This window comes from Carassius gibelio, chromosome B3, assembly GCF_023724105.1.
Source record: "Carassius gibelio isolate Cgi1373 ecotype wild population from Czech Republic chromosome B3, carGib1.2-hapl.c, whole genome shotgun sequence".
In the NCBI taxonomy this organism is placed as follows: Eukaryota; Metazoa; Chordata; class Actinopteri; order Cypriniformes; family Cyprinidae; genus Carassius; species Carassius gibelio.
The window spans coordinates 1,949,774-1,968,473 of record NC_068398.1 but is presented as its reverse complement, the minus strand read 5'-3'; the positions used below and the strand labels follow the sequence as shown (position 1 = coordinate 1,968,473).

At 38.0% G+C, this 18,700-nt stretch overlaps 3 protein-coding genes across 3 annotated transcripts in view; 1 reads left to right on the top strand and 2 right to left on the bottom strand.

Annotated features, from left to right (window-relative positions):
- LOC127952051 (dentin sialophosphoprotein-like) overlaps positions 1–1,863 on the top strand; it is a 53,507-nt gene extending 51,644 nt beyond the window's left edge. The window contains exon 7 of the mRNA XM_052550310.1: positions 1,194–1,863. Within this exon, the coding sequence (XP_052406270.1) occupies positions 1,194–1,863 (670 nt within the window). The remainder of the gene's footprint in view (positions 1–1,193) is intronic.
- A 2,240-nt stretch (positions 1,864–4,103) lies between these two features.
- Positions 4,104–17,579, bottom strand: LOC127952139 (trichohyalin-like). The gene is given in 9 exon segments (XM_052550451.1): positions 4,104–6,406; positions 6,527–7,324; positions 7,379–7,432; positions 13,084–13,895; positions 13,998–14,597; positions 15,583–16,214; positions 16,449–16,508; positions 17,154–17,342; positions 17,524–17,579. Coding segments are annotated over 6 exon segments (4,524 nt in total). The 5' UTR covers positions 15,605–16,214; positions 16,449–16,508; positions 17,154–17,342; positions 17,524–17,579; the 3' UTR covers positions 4,104–4,168.
- LOC127952050 (GTPase IMAP family member 5-like) lies at positions 15,616–17,166 on the bottom strand. The gene is made up of 3 exons (XM_052550309.1): positions 17,154–17,166; positions 16,449–16,508; positions 15,616–16,214 (listed from the first exon to the last, which is right to left on the bottom strand). Exons 1-3 carry the CDS (start codon positions 17,164–17,166, stop codon positions 15,616–15,618), a joined length of 672 nt encoding a protein of 223 aa, XP_052406269.1.
- Positions 17,580–18,700: the final 1,121 nt, after the last annotated feature.

The following is an 18,700-nucleotide window of genomic DNA, read 5'->3' as shown; positions in this document are numbered from 1 at the left end:
ACGTTGATCCAATTTGCAAAATCGAAAGGTTTTTCAACGTTGATTCAACCATGGTACCTGACGTTGTTTCAACGTTGAATCAACGTTGAAATGCCGGCTGGGAAGGTATGAAACAATTTGAACGTGAACTGTTTTTTGTGATTACGATGTTAACGATGTTCTCAACACAGTCCTTAAAAATTACTGGCAGGAAACGAGGACGTTACACTTAAAACGTTACATTTCTCACCGACTGATACTCAGTATGTAACTTTGCTTGGTTTTTCCTGGCTTTTATTATTAGAATAGCCTGTCTGTACTAAAACTGCTAAATGTGAATATATAATGTGTCTGAATATATTTTGGTTTGCTTGTATATTTCATTTTTACACTAAAGACTATCCAGTGCTATTTTACATTTAATTGTTCGGTTTCTGTACCTGGACACCTATTTGACCAAACTTGAAAAAAAAAAAAAAAAACGATTTTCACTGTACATTTTTTTTTCTGTAAATAGCATCTAGAGCTACTAGCACTTAGCCTACTGTAAATAAGATCTATCGCTAAGAAACTATGTTAATTTCACTTAGTGTAAATAGCCACTGCCGTATTTTTCTTACTCTATTGGCAGATCATTTATAAAATAAGAAAAAATGCACTTAAAATATTATTATTAATACTGATGATTTTGGATGTGTTTTTCGGTGTTTAATGTCACAGACGCCGTCAGCGGATCGACTCAAACTCCAGAATCACGTGAGTTCAGCTGATGATTGACAGCATGATATACAGTTCATTAATTCAGTCCATCAGATGATGTTATTGTGCTGTTGCTCGTGTAGATCAGCTGTGGTGGATTTCTGCTCTGATCTTCATTGCTCTTCTGGTTTTTATCTGTGTCTTGCTGCAGAAAAAGATCTTCAGGTGAGTCTCGAGTCTTTAATTGTCTCATTTAGTTGTGACAAATCTGATATAAAATCATATCTAAAGATGAAAACCTCTATCAATAAATAGAAATTACTTTGAAAAATATAATAACATTTAATCAGCTTCAATCTATTGGCAGATGTTTTCAGCTCAGTGATTCAGAAAACAGGTGAGTGAATCAAAGCTAGAGAAAGAAAGTCTTGAACTGAGTTCGACTGATTCACATCAGCATTCGTGTTTGAGTTGAAACTCTGTGAATCTGAATCTGCTAAATCTGTTTCTCTCAGAGATCCTGAATCTGGTGTCCAGATGAAGCTCAGATCAGATGAATCTGATTCACTGAATCAATCTGAATCTGTTTCTCACAGAGATCCTGAATCTAATGTCCAGATGAAGCTCGGATCAGATGAATCTGATTCACTGAATCAATCTGAATCTGTTTCTCACAGAGATCCTGAATCTAATGTCCAGATGAAGCTCGGATCAGATGAATCTGATTCACTGAATCAATCTGAATCTGTTTCTCACAGAGATCCTGAATCTAGTGTCCAGATGAAGCTCGGATCAGATGAATCTGATTCACTGAATCAATCTGAATCTGTTTCTCACAGAGATCCTGAATCTAGTGTCCAGATGAAGCTCAGATCAGATGAATCTGATTCACTGAATCAATCTGAATCTGTTTCGCACAGAGATCCTGAATCTAGTGTCCAGATGAAGCTCAGATCAGATGAATCTGATTCACTGAATCAATCTGAATCTGTTTCTCACAGAGATCCTGAATCTAATGTCCAGATGAAGCTCAGATCAGATGAATCTGATTCACTGAATCAATCTGAATCTGTTTCTCACAGAGATCCTGAATCTGGTGTCCAGATGAAGCTCAGATCAGATGAATCTGATTCACTGAATCAATATGAATCTGGGCAGATCAACGGCTCCATGTCCAGAGGATGATCTCCATCATCATCATCATTGTGGCTGATTTACTCAGACTCAGGCTCCTCTTGAGATTTTCTGCTTCATTCTGAGCTACATAACAGTCTTTCTTTTAAAAAACTGTGAATTCCTGCTTCAGCTTTCACTGAATGCATTATACTACTTTGTGTTATTATCATTTTCATATGGTCATGAATTTGATTACAAATCCAGCATGTTTCACATTCACTCACTAAACATGTCATGTGTGTTTCTGGGTTTGAGTTGTCTGTTAGTTTTGGTTTGTCCTCATGTGTCTCACCTGTGTCTGTTAATTATCTCGTTTGTCTTTTTAGTCCTTGTTTTCAGTTATTCTTGGATCAGGTTTTATCTCTACTGTAGTTGTTCTGGTAATACTGCTGTTGTTCATATTTTTGATTGAACAAATGTTTTATACATTCTATGTTCTGTCATTATTTACCGTATGTTAAGAAGCTGTGCAAGTGATATGACTTTAAATCCTTTAAATTGGCTTTATGTTTGAATTTGTCCTTTCATCTCTATTCAAAGCTGCAAAAATGTATTCTTCATGCAAGCTTTAATGTAATGAGTTAATAACATTTCAACTCAAGCCTGCTCTAAACACACTCCATCGTGAACTTAAATGTTATAAACAAATTCATAATGCAGCGCTGCAAATACTGAACTTGTGTGAGTTGAAGTTTCCAATGCTGTGTAATTTATTTATTAATTCATTCCTATTAGAAGAACATAACTAAAGTGAGCTGAGGTTTTCAAGATGAATATGTAATGGGTTTTGGGTTGTAAATCTGTGTTGGCTTCAGAATAATGTGTTTGTACAGTCACACACATAGTTTGTCTTGTGTCTACTGAAGACATGATCTTGTGAGCGAACTCCCTTTCAATATATTAGAGATTAATAAGCTCTTCTGTTCTTAATCAACATGTTCATGAGTCGAGAATGAAAACTACAACAGTTAAATGCTCAGGATTTCTCACAGTGAAATGAAACACTTCCTGTTGAGAAACTCTCTGCCATTTTCGGCTAAAATGATTGTTTTCAAAAGTAATATTCATAACTCACGCACATATTGTAAAACTCTTCGTTCACAACGGGCCTAATGTTTAATCTTTTGTAAACATTTACATGGGGAAAACACTAAAATATATAGTCTATGTGTGTATTGTTTTACTAACTTATATACTTATAATCTAGATATTTACATACAGCTTTAATTAAGTGTGCAATATTATTTAAAACATTTCATACTTAGATATATGTGCTTTAAAAAATAAAAATAAAAAGTACATTTGCATATGATAAATAATAGTTGATCTTCTTAACTATTTCCCTGTTAAATGGCCTTTTTCCATAAATGTTTAGATGTTTATTCCAATAAAACACTTGTCAATAATAATATAATAGAATAGTTTGTTGTGTGATCATCATGTAACTGTGTGAATCTGAATCATGAGATCTTCTGTGATTCTGATGATGGAGTAAATACAACAGTCATCTGTTTTCATACAGTATAAAACACAAAGAATGATGATGGGTGTTGTTGGTTCAGTGGATAAGAAACATGCCTTTGGTGTGAGAGACTTGGGTTTGAATCCACTGTGAGACACCAGTGTGTCCCTGAGCAAGACACTTAACCCCTAGTTGCTCCAGAGGCGTGCGACCTCTGACATACAGTATATAGCAATTGTAAGTCGCTTTGGATAAAAGTGTTGGATAAATGTAAATGATGAGCGTGATCTTCTGATTTGACTTGACATGACCTAAATTGTCTCATAAATGAAACAATCACAAACATTATAAATGCTGCTCTAATGCTTTCATTTCAGTTCAGACTGGAGACAGTTCTTGTGATGCAAACATTACTGTATAATATAATATAGAAACACTCCAGATCAATCTGGTTAAGCAGGAAATTATTCCTGGAAAACACAATGTAATACCAGCCAGATAAGATTACAGGATTTATTTCAAGATTATTAGATATGGTGGAGTTGTAATTTAAATAAGCTGTAATGTTAAATCATTCAAATGTTATTTATAATTAGCTGAACAGTGTTTATTTGTTGTTAATATTTGTATGTGAAATCTACTACAGCGCAGACTCTCCATTACTTCACAAAATGATGTTGAGGTTTGCCAGATATAGTGAATAAAATCTGATTTATTATAAACTTTACTAGCAATAATTCAAAACTCATTCAAAATTTTTTTAATTCATTTCTTTTTCCCTTGGAACAGCATATTTATATTGTTTTGTAACTGTCTTAAAGAGTGTTGTTTTGCTTTACAAGTTTATATATTTTAAAAGTATTTCTCCAAACTCTCAAGGGCATCATGTTTTGTGGATCTTCTCCATTCATCTGGTATCTCTCCACCCCTCTCAAATGTTTTCTCATAGTGTTTCTCCAGATCTCTCTGGAATCTGCACACAAACCACTTCCAGTAGATCAGTTCAGAGAGATCAGGAGTGATGCTCCAGTCTTCATAATCTCCTCCTGCTCTTCTGTACTCTCTATAGAGGACTCTATCATCTGATCCATCGAGATAAAAACATTGATCACTTGCTACATCTGATGTGCAGATGTTAATACACAGGTTTGTTGTTCCTCTGTAGAAATGTCCATTAACTCCAGTGACTCTGTGGAAGGGAACACTGTGATCTCCAGGGTGGTCTTCTGTGGTGTTGGTGCAGGTGGCTCCACAGAACGGACACTGAGCCCAACAGCACTGACAGAAGAGGTCTATCAGAAGCCCATCTGGTCTGAATTTAAGGTCCAGTTTTTCATCAAATGACTTTCTGTTGAATCTCCTGCTGATCTCAGACATTATAGCAGGAAGTTCTCTCTTTATCACATCTTCTAGGAGATTGAGATCATCAACATCATCATGTTTGACTCCACTGAGGTGTTTCTCAGAGAAGATCAGATCATCTGAGATCTGCTGTGTGAAACTCTTCAACCACAAACCAACATCTCCTCTGTTCTCTTGAACACGGTCAGTAGATTCATCTCTGTTCTCTTGAACATCTTCAGTAGATTCATCTCTGTTCTCTTGAACACGTTCAGTAGATTCATCTCTGTTCTCGTGAACACGTTCAGTAGATTCATCTCTGTTCTCTTGAACACATTCAGTAGATTGATGAGCTGCTCTCATGATCTTCTGCTCCAGGAGTTTAATGTTCTCCTTCATCTTGGGTAAAACACTGAGACTGAACTGATCAGTGATGTACCGACTGACTTCATCTCTGATGAAACTCTTGAAGTGATCTCTGGGATGATGAATGTAGTTCATGTATTTGTCGAAGTCCTCCTCTTCTGCCAGTCTCTTCAGGATGTGTTTCTCCAGATTTGATCTGTTTCCATTCAGTGATTCACAGTTTGATCTCATTTCATCTGCTATATCTCTGGCAGTCTTCTTGTAGACGCTCTGTTCAATCGGCTCTTTCAGTTTCTGACAGATGATCTCTCCAAACATAGCAGCTGATGCGGCTCCATGACAGTATTTCTGGAAAACACTATAGTATTCCTCTCTCTTCTTCTCTACATATATTACAGGATCATTGTCTTCTCTGAACAGTGTGTGTTGGTCAGTGATCGTCTTGTTTTCTCTCTCACAGATGGACAGAACCAAATCCCTGAAGAACTCTTTCTTGAACACATATCTCACTTGTTCTTCCTCATGTTGTGTTACTCTTGTCTTGATGTAGTCTGTGATTTGTTGAAGGCAGCTGATGTTGTAGCCCTTCTTTGAGATGTTAAATGACTGAATCATTCTGTCTGTCTGCTGAACAACATCTGTGACGAATGATCTGATCTGAGATTCATCCTCTGGAGACAGAATATAACCCAACACCTCTTTAGCTGATCTGTAGGCATGTTTCAAAGCTCCTGTAAATTCACTGGATCTCTTAAGCCTCACATAATCTGAATAACTCTGCACAGATAAAATATTCCTGCTCTCTCTTCAGTGATTTACAGGAACACTTTCATAGATCTCACTGAGTATCTCTCTCACGTCTCTCATCATATCAATGTCTCTGATTAGAGGAGTGTCTCTGATGATCTTCTTCATCCACTGTTCCCAGAACACATCAAACTCTTTCTTCAGTGTTTCTTCATCATTTGTTCTGTCTCTGAGTTTTAAGGCGAGTTGTTTGCTCTTTTCACAGAGAGTGTTTTCATGATGTATTCTCAGAGCATCAATCTCTTTCTTCAGGTCTCGCTGCTGAAGAACCTCATTTAATCTTCTCTGTGTTTCTCTCACAATGTTTTCTTGAAGATCTCTGATTTTGATTTCAAATGATGTTTTCCACTGAATCAGTATATATTTATATCTGTGTTTCTCAAAGAATTCAGACATTGATTTCTCCACTTCTTCACTTGTCTTCTTCAGTTCTATTTTAAGATCGGTTTCTTCAATCTCATGAATCACTTCATTTAATATTCTGTTGTGTAGTTTGTTCTTAGTTTCCATCATGGCTCTGCGGAGACTCCAGCACCACTTCCTGTATTCTGTCTCCAGTTTCCTGTAAGCTGAGACCTTTTGGAGTTGAACACATCATTCAGTAAAAATAACTTTAATTGTTGATTTTTGTGTGATAATATTAATATTAAAAGTGTGATTACTGACAGAACAAACATGAAAGTCTTGAAGACTCACCTTCAGTGAAGGATCAGTTTCAGAGCAGATCTTCATCATCATCTTCTCTCTCTCTCTCTCATGTTCCTCTCTCCACTGCACTCGTCTTCTCTCATCCTCTTCTTCTCTTCTCCTCTTTTCCTCTTGTTTCTGTTTCTCCCATTCCTCTCGTTCTCTCTTCATCTCCTCTTTCATCTCTCTCTCTTTCTCTGTTATTAGTGTTTTATATCTCTCTTGTCTCTCATTAAACTCTTCTTCTCTTCTCTTTCTCTCTGATTCATGGTTCTGTCGTTCATTCTCTATTCTGTTCATCAGTCTATATATTTCTATCTGTAGTTTTTCTTTTTCTTTCTTCACAGTCTCTTTTTCTAGACTCATTTCATCTTTAATCATCTCTCTTTCTCTTTTCATCTCGTCTCTCATCTGCTCTTGTTCCTTCATTTCTCTTTTATATCTCTCATCTCTGTCATTAAACTCTTTTTCTCTTCTCCTTTTCTCTGATTCATGATTCTGTCGTTCTTTCTCTATTCTGTTCATCATTCTGTCTGTTTCTGTGTCATACCTGATCTGAAGATTTTCTTTTTCTTTCTTTATAATCTCAATTTCTTTCCTCATTTCCTTTATTTCATTTTTATACTCCTCTTTCACACTTTTCATCTCATCTCTCATGTGCTCCTCCTGTTCCTTCATTTCTCTTTTAGATCGTTCTTCTCTTTCTCTCAGTTCCTCTTCTCTTTTCTTTCTCTCTTTATCCTGATTCTGTCGTTCTTCCTCCATCATCATCTTCATGCTCTCTTTCTCTTTTTCATGTTTCTTCATCTCTTCCTCTCTTTCTCTGTTCATTCTCTCTTTCTCCTCTTCGTGTTTCTTCACCTCTTCTTCTCGTTCTCTGTTCATTCTCTCTTTCTCTTCTTCGTGTTTCTTCATCTCTTCTTCTCTTTCTCTGTTCATTCTCTCTTTCTCTTCTTCGTGTTTCTTCATCTCTTCCTCTCTTTCTCTGTTCATTCTCTCTTTCTCTTCTTCGTGTTTCTTCATCTCTTCCTCTCTTTCTCTGTTCATTCTCTCTTTCTCCTCTTCATGTTTCTTCATCTCTTCCTCTCTTTCTCTTTTCACTCTCTCTTTCTCCTCTTCGTGTTTCTTCATCTCTTCCTCTCTTTCTCTGTTCATTCTCTCTTTCTCCTCTTCATGTTTCTTCATCTCTTCCTCTCTCTCTCTCTCTCTCTCTCCCTCTCCCTTTCTCACTTTCCGGTGTGACTGTTGCGTGAGGGTGCGGGTGCGTGTTGGGAGTGATTGCGGTGATTGCTGCTGAGAGCGTGCTGAATGTGAGTTTTCTAATTCTCTTTTTTTTCTCTCTCTGTTGATGCTTTGAGAAGTTTTTTAGAGGGACAGTGTTTATTGGGGATCGTTTGTGTTTGTTTGGTGGAGGTGGAGGCGGCGGCTGCCGGCGTGGCTGGTCAGCATGGCTGCTGCAGGTGAACACAGTAGTTTGCACAAGCTCACGCGCCGACACGCTATCAAACTTTCTCCGCCTAACGGGTGTTCGGTTGAAGATTGTAGTCTAGCGGTGGGTGAGATTGTGGGATATGACAGTATTAAATCGGCTTCTAGGATGAATAGTGCCGTTGTGATTTTTTTAGACAGTGTGGACAAAGTAAATCAGATACTTGAAAGTGGAGTTGTGATTCAAGATACATACACACCAGTTTTGTCTCTAGTGAACCCTGCCAAAAAAGTCATCATTTCGAATGTACCTCCGTTTATGAAAAATGAACTTTTGGAAAAAGAACTAGGGAGACACGGAAAACTAGTGACTCCGATAAAGATGATCCCTATCAGCTGTAAATCTCCTCATCTTAAACACGTTGTGTCTTTTAGGAGACATGTGCACATGATTCTTAAAAAGAGCGATGAAGAGTTAAACTTAGTGTTTAAGTTTAAGGTTGATGACTTTGATTACACCGTTCATGTAACATCAGAGACGATGAAATGCTTTGGGTGCGGAATTGTTGGTCACGTGATTCGCTCGTGCCCAGAGAGAGCAGGTGCGGTGCGGGCTGTAGCGGATCTGCCGCCCGTACGGGCCGAAAGCGAAACTTCTTTACCCGTCGAACCGCAGAGAACGGTCCAGGAAGAAAACGGAGATGATAGTGATCAGGAGAATGAGCAGACAGAAAGTGTAGCGAGTGATCAAAACGCACAAGATGTTTTAAAAGAGGATCAAAATGTTAGTCAAACCGCGACTAGAGTAGCTGAGTCAGTGTTGTTTAATGAAGAAGATGCTTTGTTGGATGCTGAAATTTCAAAACTGTCAACCAAGAGAAAAAATCCAGAAAACAAATCAAACACTGAACAAGTTACAAAAGTATCAAAAACGAATCCAATGAGCATTTCTTCTCAGTCAGATGATGTGTTGATGAGCACACAAGAGTCTGAAAGTGATGTTAGTGGAGACACACAGATGAACGTGGAGAGTGCTTACCCTTTCACTAAAATTCAGTCTTTTTTACAAAGAACCAAAGGTTTGAGATCAGTTAAAATTGATGAGTTTTTTCCAGATTTAAAGTTGTTCATTGACTCAGTCAAGTTTTTCATGAAAAATAAAGAAAATTCAGGCCAACTAACCTTTACAGACCAGGAAATTTTTCGTTTAAAAAAATTAATGATAAAAGCGAGAGCACAATTAGCTAATGATGGTTAAGTGCCTTTTGTTTTTCTTTTTCTTTGTTTGTGTTAACCTCTCTGTTCTGTTTAAATGCAACTTAACATTTTCTATGTGTGACATAAAGTTGGGTTCTTTAAACGTTAATGGTGCGAGAGAGGATGTGAAGAGAGTTTCCCTCATCAGTTTGTTTAAAGTTAAAAAACTGAATGTAATTTTTTTACAAGAAACGCATAGCACAGCTGAAAATGAAACTGACTGGAAGAAAGATTGGGATGGGGAAGTTTTTCTCAGTCATAAGTGTAGTAATAGTGGTGGAGTGGGTATCTTGTTTTCTAAAGATTTTTTACCCATCTCTTGTGTTACTGAGGAAATAATTCCAGGTCGCCTGTTAAAAATACAAGCTGTGTTTGAATGTGTAAAAATGACTTTCATAAATGTTTATGCTCCTACTGTAGGCCCAGAAAGAGTGGTCTTTTTAAACACTCTCAATGATGTAATGAGCAAATGTAGTGCTGATGGATACATGTTCCTGGGTGGTGATTTTAACTGCACTGAGAACGCAGCTCTAGACAGAAACCACCCAGAACCACATGGAGCCAGTAAGAATTGTCTTGTAAAAGTAATTGAGATGAATGATTTATGTGATGTTTGGAGGTTTTTTCACACCACTCAGCGGCAGTATACTTGGTCTCATGTTAAAGATAATTTTTTGTCTTTGGCTAGGCTTGATAGAGTCTACTGTTTCAAACATCAGAGTAATGTACTAAAAGGGTGTTCAATACACCCAGTTGGCATTTCAGATCATTGTCTCGTACAAGTTGATATCTTTGTTAAGGATGTTAAATGTAAAAGTGCCTATTGGCATTTTAATGTATCCTTGCTTTCTGATCATGCTTTTAAAGATACTTTTAAGTATTTCTGGAGTGGTTACACAAAAGAAAAATCTGAGTACACTTCATTACAACAGTGGTGGGACATAGGGAAGGTCAAAATAAAACAGCTGTGCCTACAATATACTCTTAATGTCACAAGAGACATGACTAGATCTATGAAAGCATTGGAGAGTGAAATAGTAAAGCTGCAAGATTTGGCAGACTCAACAAGAGAAGTAGAACATTTTAAAGCTTTAAAAAGGAAAAAGTCAGCTCTATCTAACCTGTTGGGTTTCTCTGGTCAAGGTGCTCTGGTTCGCTCACGTCATCAAAATATAGCCAAAATGGATGCACCTTCTCATTTTTTTTTTGGCCTTGAACAAAAAAATGGACAAAGGAGACTAATGCACTCTCTGCGGTCTGCCAGTACTGGACAATTGCTGCAGGAGTCTGGGGACATTCGTAAATCTGTAGTTGTTTTTTATAAAAAGCTTTTTAAGAGTGAGTTCCAAGAGAGACCAGAGGTGGCGCAGTCTTTCTATGAGGGCTTACCTAAGGTTTCCGAAGAGGCCAACATGGAGTTGGATGCACCGATCTCCGCTGATGAATTATATTCTGCGTTGCAGAGTCTACAAAGCGGTAAATCTCCGGGCATTGATGGACTTCCTGTGGACTTTTATAAAGTTTTCTGGTCTGTGATTGGCAAAGATTTGTTGCTTGTTCTCAGAGACAGTTTAAGAAAAGGACATTTACCTTTGAGTTGTAGGAGAGCAATCCTCACTCTTCTCCCCAAAAAAGGAGATTTACAAGAGATAAAGAACTGGAGGCCAGTTGCTCTGCTTTGCACTGATTACAAACTTTTGTCGAAGGTGTTGGCAATGAGACTGAAAAATGTTATGCAGCATGTTATCCATGTTGACCAGACGTATTGCATACCCAATAGGTTGATATCTGACAATGTTATTTTAATTCGTGACGTTTTGGACCTCTCCAATTCATTGGGTTGTGAAATTTGTATGATTTCAATAGACCAAGAAAAGGCTTTTGACAGAGTCGAGCACCAGTATTTGTGGCAAACGTTAGGTGCGTTTGGTTTTAGCTCTGGTTTAATAAACATGATTCGAGTCTTGTATAGTGACATTGAGAGTATTGTAAAGATCAACGGTGGTTTAAGTGCTCCTTTTAAAGTTCATAGGGGGGTCAGACAAGGATGTTCATTATCTGGCATGCTGTACTCCTTGGCCATAGAGCCTCTTCTGCACAAACTAAGAAAATATCTTATTGGTGTAAACCTTCCTGGATGTGAAACCTCTTTTAAATTATCTGCTTATGCCGATGATGTTGTTGTTGTTGTCAAAAAACAAGAAGATATTGACACCCTTGTAGAAAATATTAATGGGTTTGGCGTATTGTCCTCTGCCAAAATTAACTGGGAGAAAAGCAAAGCTTTAACGAATAGTAATGAGTTGAGCAGAAAACTTGTTTTACCTGCCGGGTTAATTTGGAACAAGGGTGGTTTTAAATACCTTGGTGTTTATCTTGGAGATGATACTTTTCTATGTAAAAATTGGGAAAATGTTTTAGAGAAAGTCGAAGGACGTCTCAAAAAATGGAAATGGATCTTGCCACACATGTCCTTTAGGGGCCGAACACTAGTGATCAACAATTTAGTGTCATCAATGTTGTGGCACCGGTTATCATGCGTAGACCCTCCTGCACAACTGCTGGCTAAGATACAGGCAGTGTTGGTGGACTTTTTCTGGGACCGGCTGCACTGGGTCCCACAGAGTGTACTGTTTCTGCCAAAAGAGGAAGGAGGGCAGGGACTTATTCATCTCGCCAGTAGGGGCGCCACTTTCCGACTTCAGTTTATCCAGAGACTTCTTGTTGGGCCCGTAGATCTTGTCTGGAGACCCTTAGCCAGAACCATATTGATCCGAGGCGGGAATTTGGGTCTTGCTGAGCCTTTGTTTTTAATGGACTTGAGTGCTCAAAAGCTGTCTAACCTCCCAAAGTTCTACCATGGACTGTTCACTGTGTGGGGGATGTTCCATAAAAAGAGAGTGGCAAGCTGTGAGTCCCTGTCATGGCTGTTGAAAGAGCCAGTGGTGAATGGCACTCGTTTCAACTTAAAACACATAACCGGACCTTTTGTGATGCAGTCGTTCTGTACGGCTGGGATTGTTACACTGAGACATGTGGTTGATCTGTGTGGACCAAATTTGATCGACACTGCAGCTCTAGCTTCTCGTGTTGGAGTTAGATCGATCAGGATCATAAATCAAATGCTTAGCACTTGGAAGTGCGAACTCACAAAGACTGAATTATCTTTGCTAAATGACTACAGTAATGGACAAGGTCAACCAGTTGTTGATGATTCTTTTCCTGCATTGATTCTATCTCCTGATTTTAAAGACTGTACTGGTGAACTGTTAGAGTCCAGAGAGACTCTCACAAATGAATTTGAAGACATGGGAGGAAAAACTATGTATAAAATGTTTGTAAAAATTGTAAATAAAGTCAAATTAAGTGGTCGGGCTGACACTCCTTGGAGAGCCCATTTGGGGCTTGACAATGAGGTCAGACCAGTATGGAGAGCGATTTACAAACCACCGTTGACCAAAAGGGTTGGGGATTTACAGTGGAGAATCCTACACGGTAGTGTGGCTGTTAATGCTTTTATTTCCATCATAAATCCTAATGTAAGTGAAGAGTGCCCTTTTTGTTTGCAGAGGGAAACAGTTTACCACTGCTTTTTGGATTGTAGCAGATTGTGCTCTTTTTTTCAGTTGTTGCAACAAATGTTCATGATGTTTGGAGAGAAATTTTCTAAGAATTTATTTATTCTTGGTTTTAGTTATAGTCAAAAAAGGAGAGTGAAATGTCATTTGTTTAACTCATGTTTTGAAAAATAAAGAGGTTTGAAATCTCAAAAAATCTCTGTTCATTCTCTCTTTCTCCTCTTCATGTTTCTTCATCTCTTCTTCTCTTTCTCTGTTCATTCTCTCCACCTCCTGCTCTCTTTCTCTGTTCAGTTTCTCCACCTCTTGCTCTCTTTCTCTCTTCAGTTTCTCCATCTCTTGCTCTCTTTCTCTCTTCAGTTTCTCCATCTCTTGCTCTCTTTCTCTGTTCAGTTTCTTCATCTCTTCCTCTCTTTCTCTGTTCAGTTTCTCCATCTCCTCCTCTCTTTCTCGGACTCTGTCCATCAGGATCTTGATCTGTAGTTCTTGTTTCTCTCTCTCCATCTCTCTGAACATCTTACATGAGTAGAAACTCGCTCCATTCTCTTTCAGCATGTCGTCTATCTTCTGCAGTAGATCAGTCACCTGTGTTCGGTCTTCAGGCTGATTATTATTGAACACATGATATCTGTTTCCACACGCTTCGATCAGCTTCATCAGAGGAGATCCAGGTTTTCCCAAACACTGGTCGATGGTCTTCTTCTTCAGAAAGTCTCCTCGGGTGAAGAGCACCATGGTGTACATTAATGAGTTTTCACCGAAGGTCTCTTGGATGATCTTCACTGATGTTTCTTCTTCTTTAGTGAATCGTCCCAGTGGAACCAGTAAGAGAAACACATGTGGTCCAGGCAGGATCATGGAGACACAGTGAGTGATTTCTCTCTGGATCTCCTCATTACTGAGTTCAGTCTCAAACAGTCCTGGAGTGTCGATCACAGTGACACGTCGACCGTTGATTTCACATGATTCTCTCTGACTCTCTCTAGTCACTGATTCAAACGATTCTTCTGCTGTAAATGCTTCTCTTCCTAAGATTGTGTTTCCTGTCGCACTTTTCCCAGCTCCAGTTTTTCCCAGAAGCACAATCCTCAGCTCATCTTCTTTCTCTGATGAACCTGGAAGAGAGGAAATGCATCAGAGTTTGTTAATTACCAAATTATTTTAGACATGTTTTCAGCTCCATATTTTAAGACCAGAACTAGTTTTCTGCTCATTACCTTGTGAGAGTAAATGTGTCTCTAATGAGTCAGTTTTCTTCTTCATCTCTTCATATTTCATCAGTTTCTTCATCTGTGTCTCCAGAAACATCTCTGTGGAGAAACACTCTCCTCTGTTTTCTTCCAGCATCTGCTCAATGTTCTCCATCAATGTGGACACCTGTGTTTTGGGACCAAAGAGCTGATGTCTTCCTCCGAACCTCTGAATGACAGACTGTGTTTCTTCACTGAGTTCTTCTGTCTGACGCTCTGAGCTCTGCTTTATGAGGATCAGGATGTGTTTGTTGATTCTGGAGCTGAAGATCTTCTGGATCTTCTCTGTTTCTGCTCTGTCTTCATTATTGAGAGGAGCGTCAGGAATAATGAGGATGAAAACATGAACTCCAGGATGACCGAGAGACACACAGCGGAGAGACTGACACATCACTTCCTCTATTGAGAGACCAGTCAGAGCTGGAAGCTCTATCACACTGATCTGACGATCATGAAGATCCACATCTCTCCTCTTCTCTTCTATTAGTTTTAATAAGGATTTCTTCAGGTTTTCATCACTTCCACACAACACCAAGTTCAGCTTCTCTTCTCTGGTGACACTTACACCTTAAACACAGGAACATATGTTACTAGAACATATATAGATTAACATTACAGGTTTTAAATATACTTTTATATTGCAATAATTTCATATTCAATATTCAATCTTCATAATGACAGTATATTTTCAATGTTTAATTTCATCTTTTTTTTTTCTTTTTTTTTACTGCTGATGTCTCTATTAAACAGTTTTTTGCCCGACTATTTAAAATCGGTTAGACTTTAAAAAATAACTTGTAATTTAAGTGAACTTAAAACATTCTGCATTGTCCTTCAAGAAATATAGGAAATATACAGAAATCAAATAAAGTTATCAAACACTAAATTCTCATTTAAATATTGTGACATGCATCATATTTATATCAACTCTTTTTACCATGCAACTTAAGAGTGTTACAAGCACACTATAAGAGTACATTCACACGGTCAATGAAGCAATGAAGCTTGGTGCTGTCATAGTGACAACAGCCAATCACATACGTTAGATCGTCAGGTGAACGGGATTGGCTTAGCATCTGTACTAGGGTATTTGCATACGGCGATCTGATTGGCTGAAGCCTGAGTTGGTGGTTAAAATGCTGAAACGTTTTCAGCTTCTGACATAATTCAGTTCGGCAAAGCTTGACATCACTCCGTTCAAAGAAACGAGAGCATTGACCATAACGGCAGACAGGACAGTAAAATTCGTTTTTAATCCATTAAACAGAAAAAATATTAATCGCCTGCTTGAATCTGCTAATAACATTTTTGGTATTAAGTGTTCTTCAGAATTGTGTCAAGAACTCTTGAATTCTTTACAGAACTCCACTTTGCTTCTAAGAGTGTGTACTTTCAGGCTGAATCTTTGTGTTTTACCTGTGATGTTCTGTTCAATAACCTAATGTCTGAATATAGTTCATTAATGTTTTTTTTTTTCAAAAGCAGGAAATATTTCAAAACTAGTTAACCACAAGGAAAACCTGTTTTTTTGTCTCTATTTGAGAATCCTCACCATCAGAATCTTCCTTCTTCATTCTGAGTGAAGCTAAAGATCTGCTCTGATCTTCATCCAGCAGTGCAGTGTTTCTTCTGCATCGTAAAATATTTCACATGTAAGAAATTCTCCATGGTTTTCTCCAAGTATCTTCTCCAGTCGTTCTGATATTACAGAGCACCATTCCTCTATTTCGTTATTAAATTGAACATGTCCTCCTCCACATTCTGCAGTTAATTGTTGAATTAATTCATTAGCTTTCACAGATGCCCATTTATCAGTCTCGTCATCAGTCGTGAGCACCATGGTGTGTTTAATGGCCTCTTCACTGAATGTTTCCAGCACATATTTCACTCTTCTCAAGTCCTTCTTAGTGAAGTCTTTATACTGCAGTGCTAGTATGAAGATATGAGGCCCTGGATCAGAGAAAAACACACACTCTCTCACTGTGTGTGTGATCTGCTGATCTGAGATGTTCCTCTGGAGAAGCTGAGGACTGTTGATGATGATCAGGTGTCTGTCCTTCAGTCTTCCTCCGACTCTCTCTACAACATCTGGAGGAGCTTCACTGTCAAACGCTGCTCGTCCTAAGATCAAGTTCCCCACCAGACTATTTTCAGACACACTCTTCCCCAGAACAACAATCCTCACTGCAAACAGTCAAACTAGAAACTCAGTGTTCACAGTCCTCACATCGTACAGTAACACATGTGATCTGTAACAAGATCCTGATCTAACTCCAGCATCACAGATCAAAATGACCAGAATCCACCACTAAGAGGTTGAATTCACCACTTCTGTTTTAATAAGGAATAATTGCCCATATTTTTAATACACTCTACATCCCTATATATATATATTTATTCATGTAAGTACAGACTCACTCAGAGGAGGTTCGTCTCTGCTCCGTCTTCTCCTGCGAGGAGGATTGTGGACGACAAACACTGTAAGAAACAGAAGTCTTAATATATCTGCCTCTCATCATCTTCACATATATCAACAGAAATCAGCATCTCTGAACAAAGCACTGAAACAAGTGAAAGTCTGAGATGCTGGTAAATCTGTTCAGAGAATAACCTACTGTATCTTTGGAGTCTGAATGTACACTAGACACGTTTTACAAATGCTCACACACACAAAGACTTAATTTGAGAATATATGCTTACTTGTGCACTCCACTACAAATCATCTTGCAATCATGTGCTATTTTCCCCCAAAACATCTCTTCTGCACAATTTAATTTACAGTATTAATGTAAAGATTGGTACAGTCTCAGTTTGTGTGTGTATTAAACTATTTATAGTATAAGTATAGATCTGAATAGATCTGTAATTGTTTTACTTATACTTCTATTGTTGTATGTTTATGTTAAACTAGTATGAAGCACTGTGGTCTTGTGAGACATGACATTTTACTCACACATGTAGCAGATTTTTATTCAATATCTTCTATTAAATATCTATTAAATATAAACATCTTCAATAAAGGATGCAATAAAGACATGAATATCCTCAGATGTGTGTAAATGAACTATTTTGACAATGTACTGGAAATCTTCTTGAAGACTAATTTTAATCTTGGATTCTCACTTCTGGTGGACATGTTGATATTCGTCTCTTTCTTCAGTCTTCATCTGATCTTCTTCTCTGACTCCTGACGTCTCTCTTCATCGTCCTGTAAGATATTGTAGTAATTTTCAGACATGTTCATTCATCCAGACTTCAGTATGTGAAGCTCCTTCACTCCTCTGTCTGTAGTTTGTTCAGTTTTCTGTTTAACTGCAGCAAATTCAGATGGGAATATATAGATTATGAAGAAACACACACTGATAAAGCTCTCATATATGACAGAAATAAGACACTCTCTGAATTATATCACACAAAATAAACTGAGAGAAGTGTGTTGAACTCATCAACACAGTTGAATGCATCTCAACACTGAACACAGTCTTTTACTCACAGATTTGTTTCTCGTTCGGTTCTGTGACTGAAATGAAAGTGAAACTGTCTGATCTTGACTTAAACACTTTGTTGGCATCAGTGGAAGTGCATTAGCATGGTTTAAATCGTACTTATATGACCGCCATCAGTTCGTAGCAGTGAATGAAGATGTATCATATCGATCACAAGTGCAGTATGGAGTACCTCAAGGCTCAGTACTAGGGCCGCTACTCTTCACGCTTTATATGTTACCCTTGGGAGATATCATCAGGAAACATGGTGTTAGCTTTCACTGTTATGCTGATGATACGCAGCTCTATATTTCCTCGCAGCCTGGTGAAACACACCAATTTGAAAAACTAATGGAATGCATAGTCGATATAAAAAACTTTATGATGAGTAATTTCTTATTGCTAAATTCAGAAAAAACGTGTTAATCATAGGGCCTAAAAACTCTGCTTGTAATAATCTAGAACACTGTCTAAGACTTGATGGTTGCTCTGTCAATTCTTCGTCATCAGTTAGGAACCTAGGTGTGCTACTTGATCGCAATCTTTCCTTAGAAAGCCACGTTTCTAGCATTTGTAAAACTGCATTTTTCCATCTCAAAAATATATCTAAATTACGGCCTATGCTCTCAATGTCAAATGCAGAAATGTTAATCCATGCATTTATGACTTCAAGGTTAGACTATTGTAATGCTTTATTGGGTGGTTGTTCTGCACGCTTAGTAAACAAACTACAGCTAGTCCAAAATGCAGCAGCAAGAGTTCTTACTAGAACCAGGAAGTAAGACCATATTAGCCCGGTCCTGTCCACACTGCACTGGCTCCCTATCAAACATCGTATAGATTTTAAAATATTGCTTATTACTTATAAAGCCCTGAATGGTTTAGCACCTCAGTATTTGAATGAGCTCCTTTTACATTATACTCCTCTACGTCCGCTACGTTCTCAAAACTCAGGCAATTTGATAATACCTAGAATATCAAAATCAACTGTGGGCGGCAGATCCTTTTCCTATTTGGCGCCTAAACTCTGGAATAACCTACCTAACATTGTTCAGGAGGCAGACACACTATTGCAGTTTAAATCTAGATTAAAGACCCATCTCTTTAACCTGGCATACACATAACATACTAATATGCTTTTAATATCCAAATCTGTTAAAGGATTTTTAGGCTGCATTAATTAGG

Bases quoted from the DNA above. Each gene is read 5' to 3' on its own strand.
- LOC127952050 (XM_052550309.1), bottom strand. The intron at 16,215-16,448 runs GTGAGTCTGTAC...GACTGTTTGCAG, and splicing joins CAGAGACGAACCTCCTCTGA to TGAGGATTGTTGTTCTGGGG.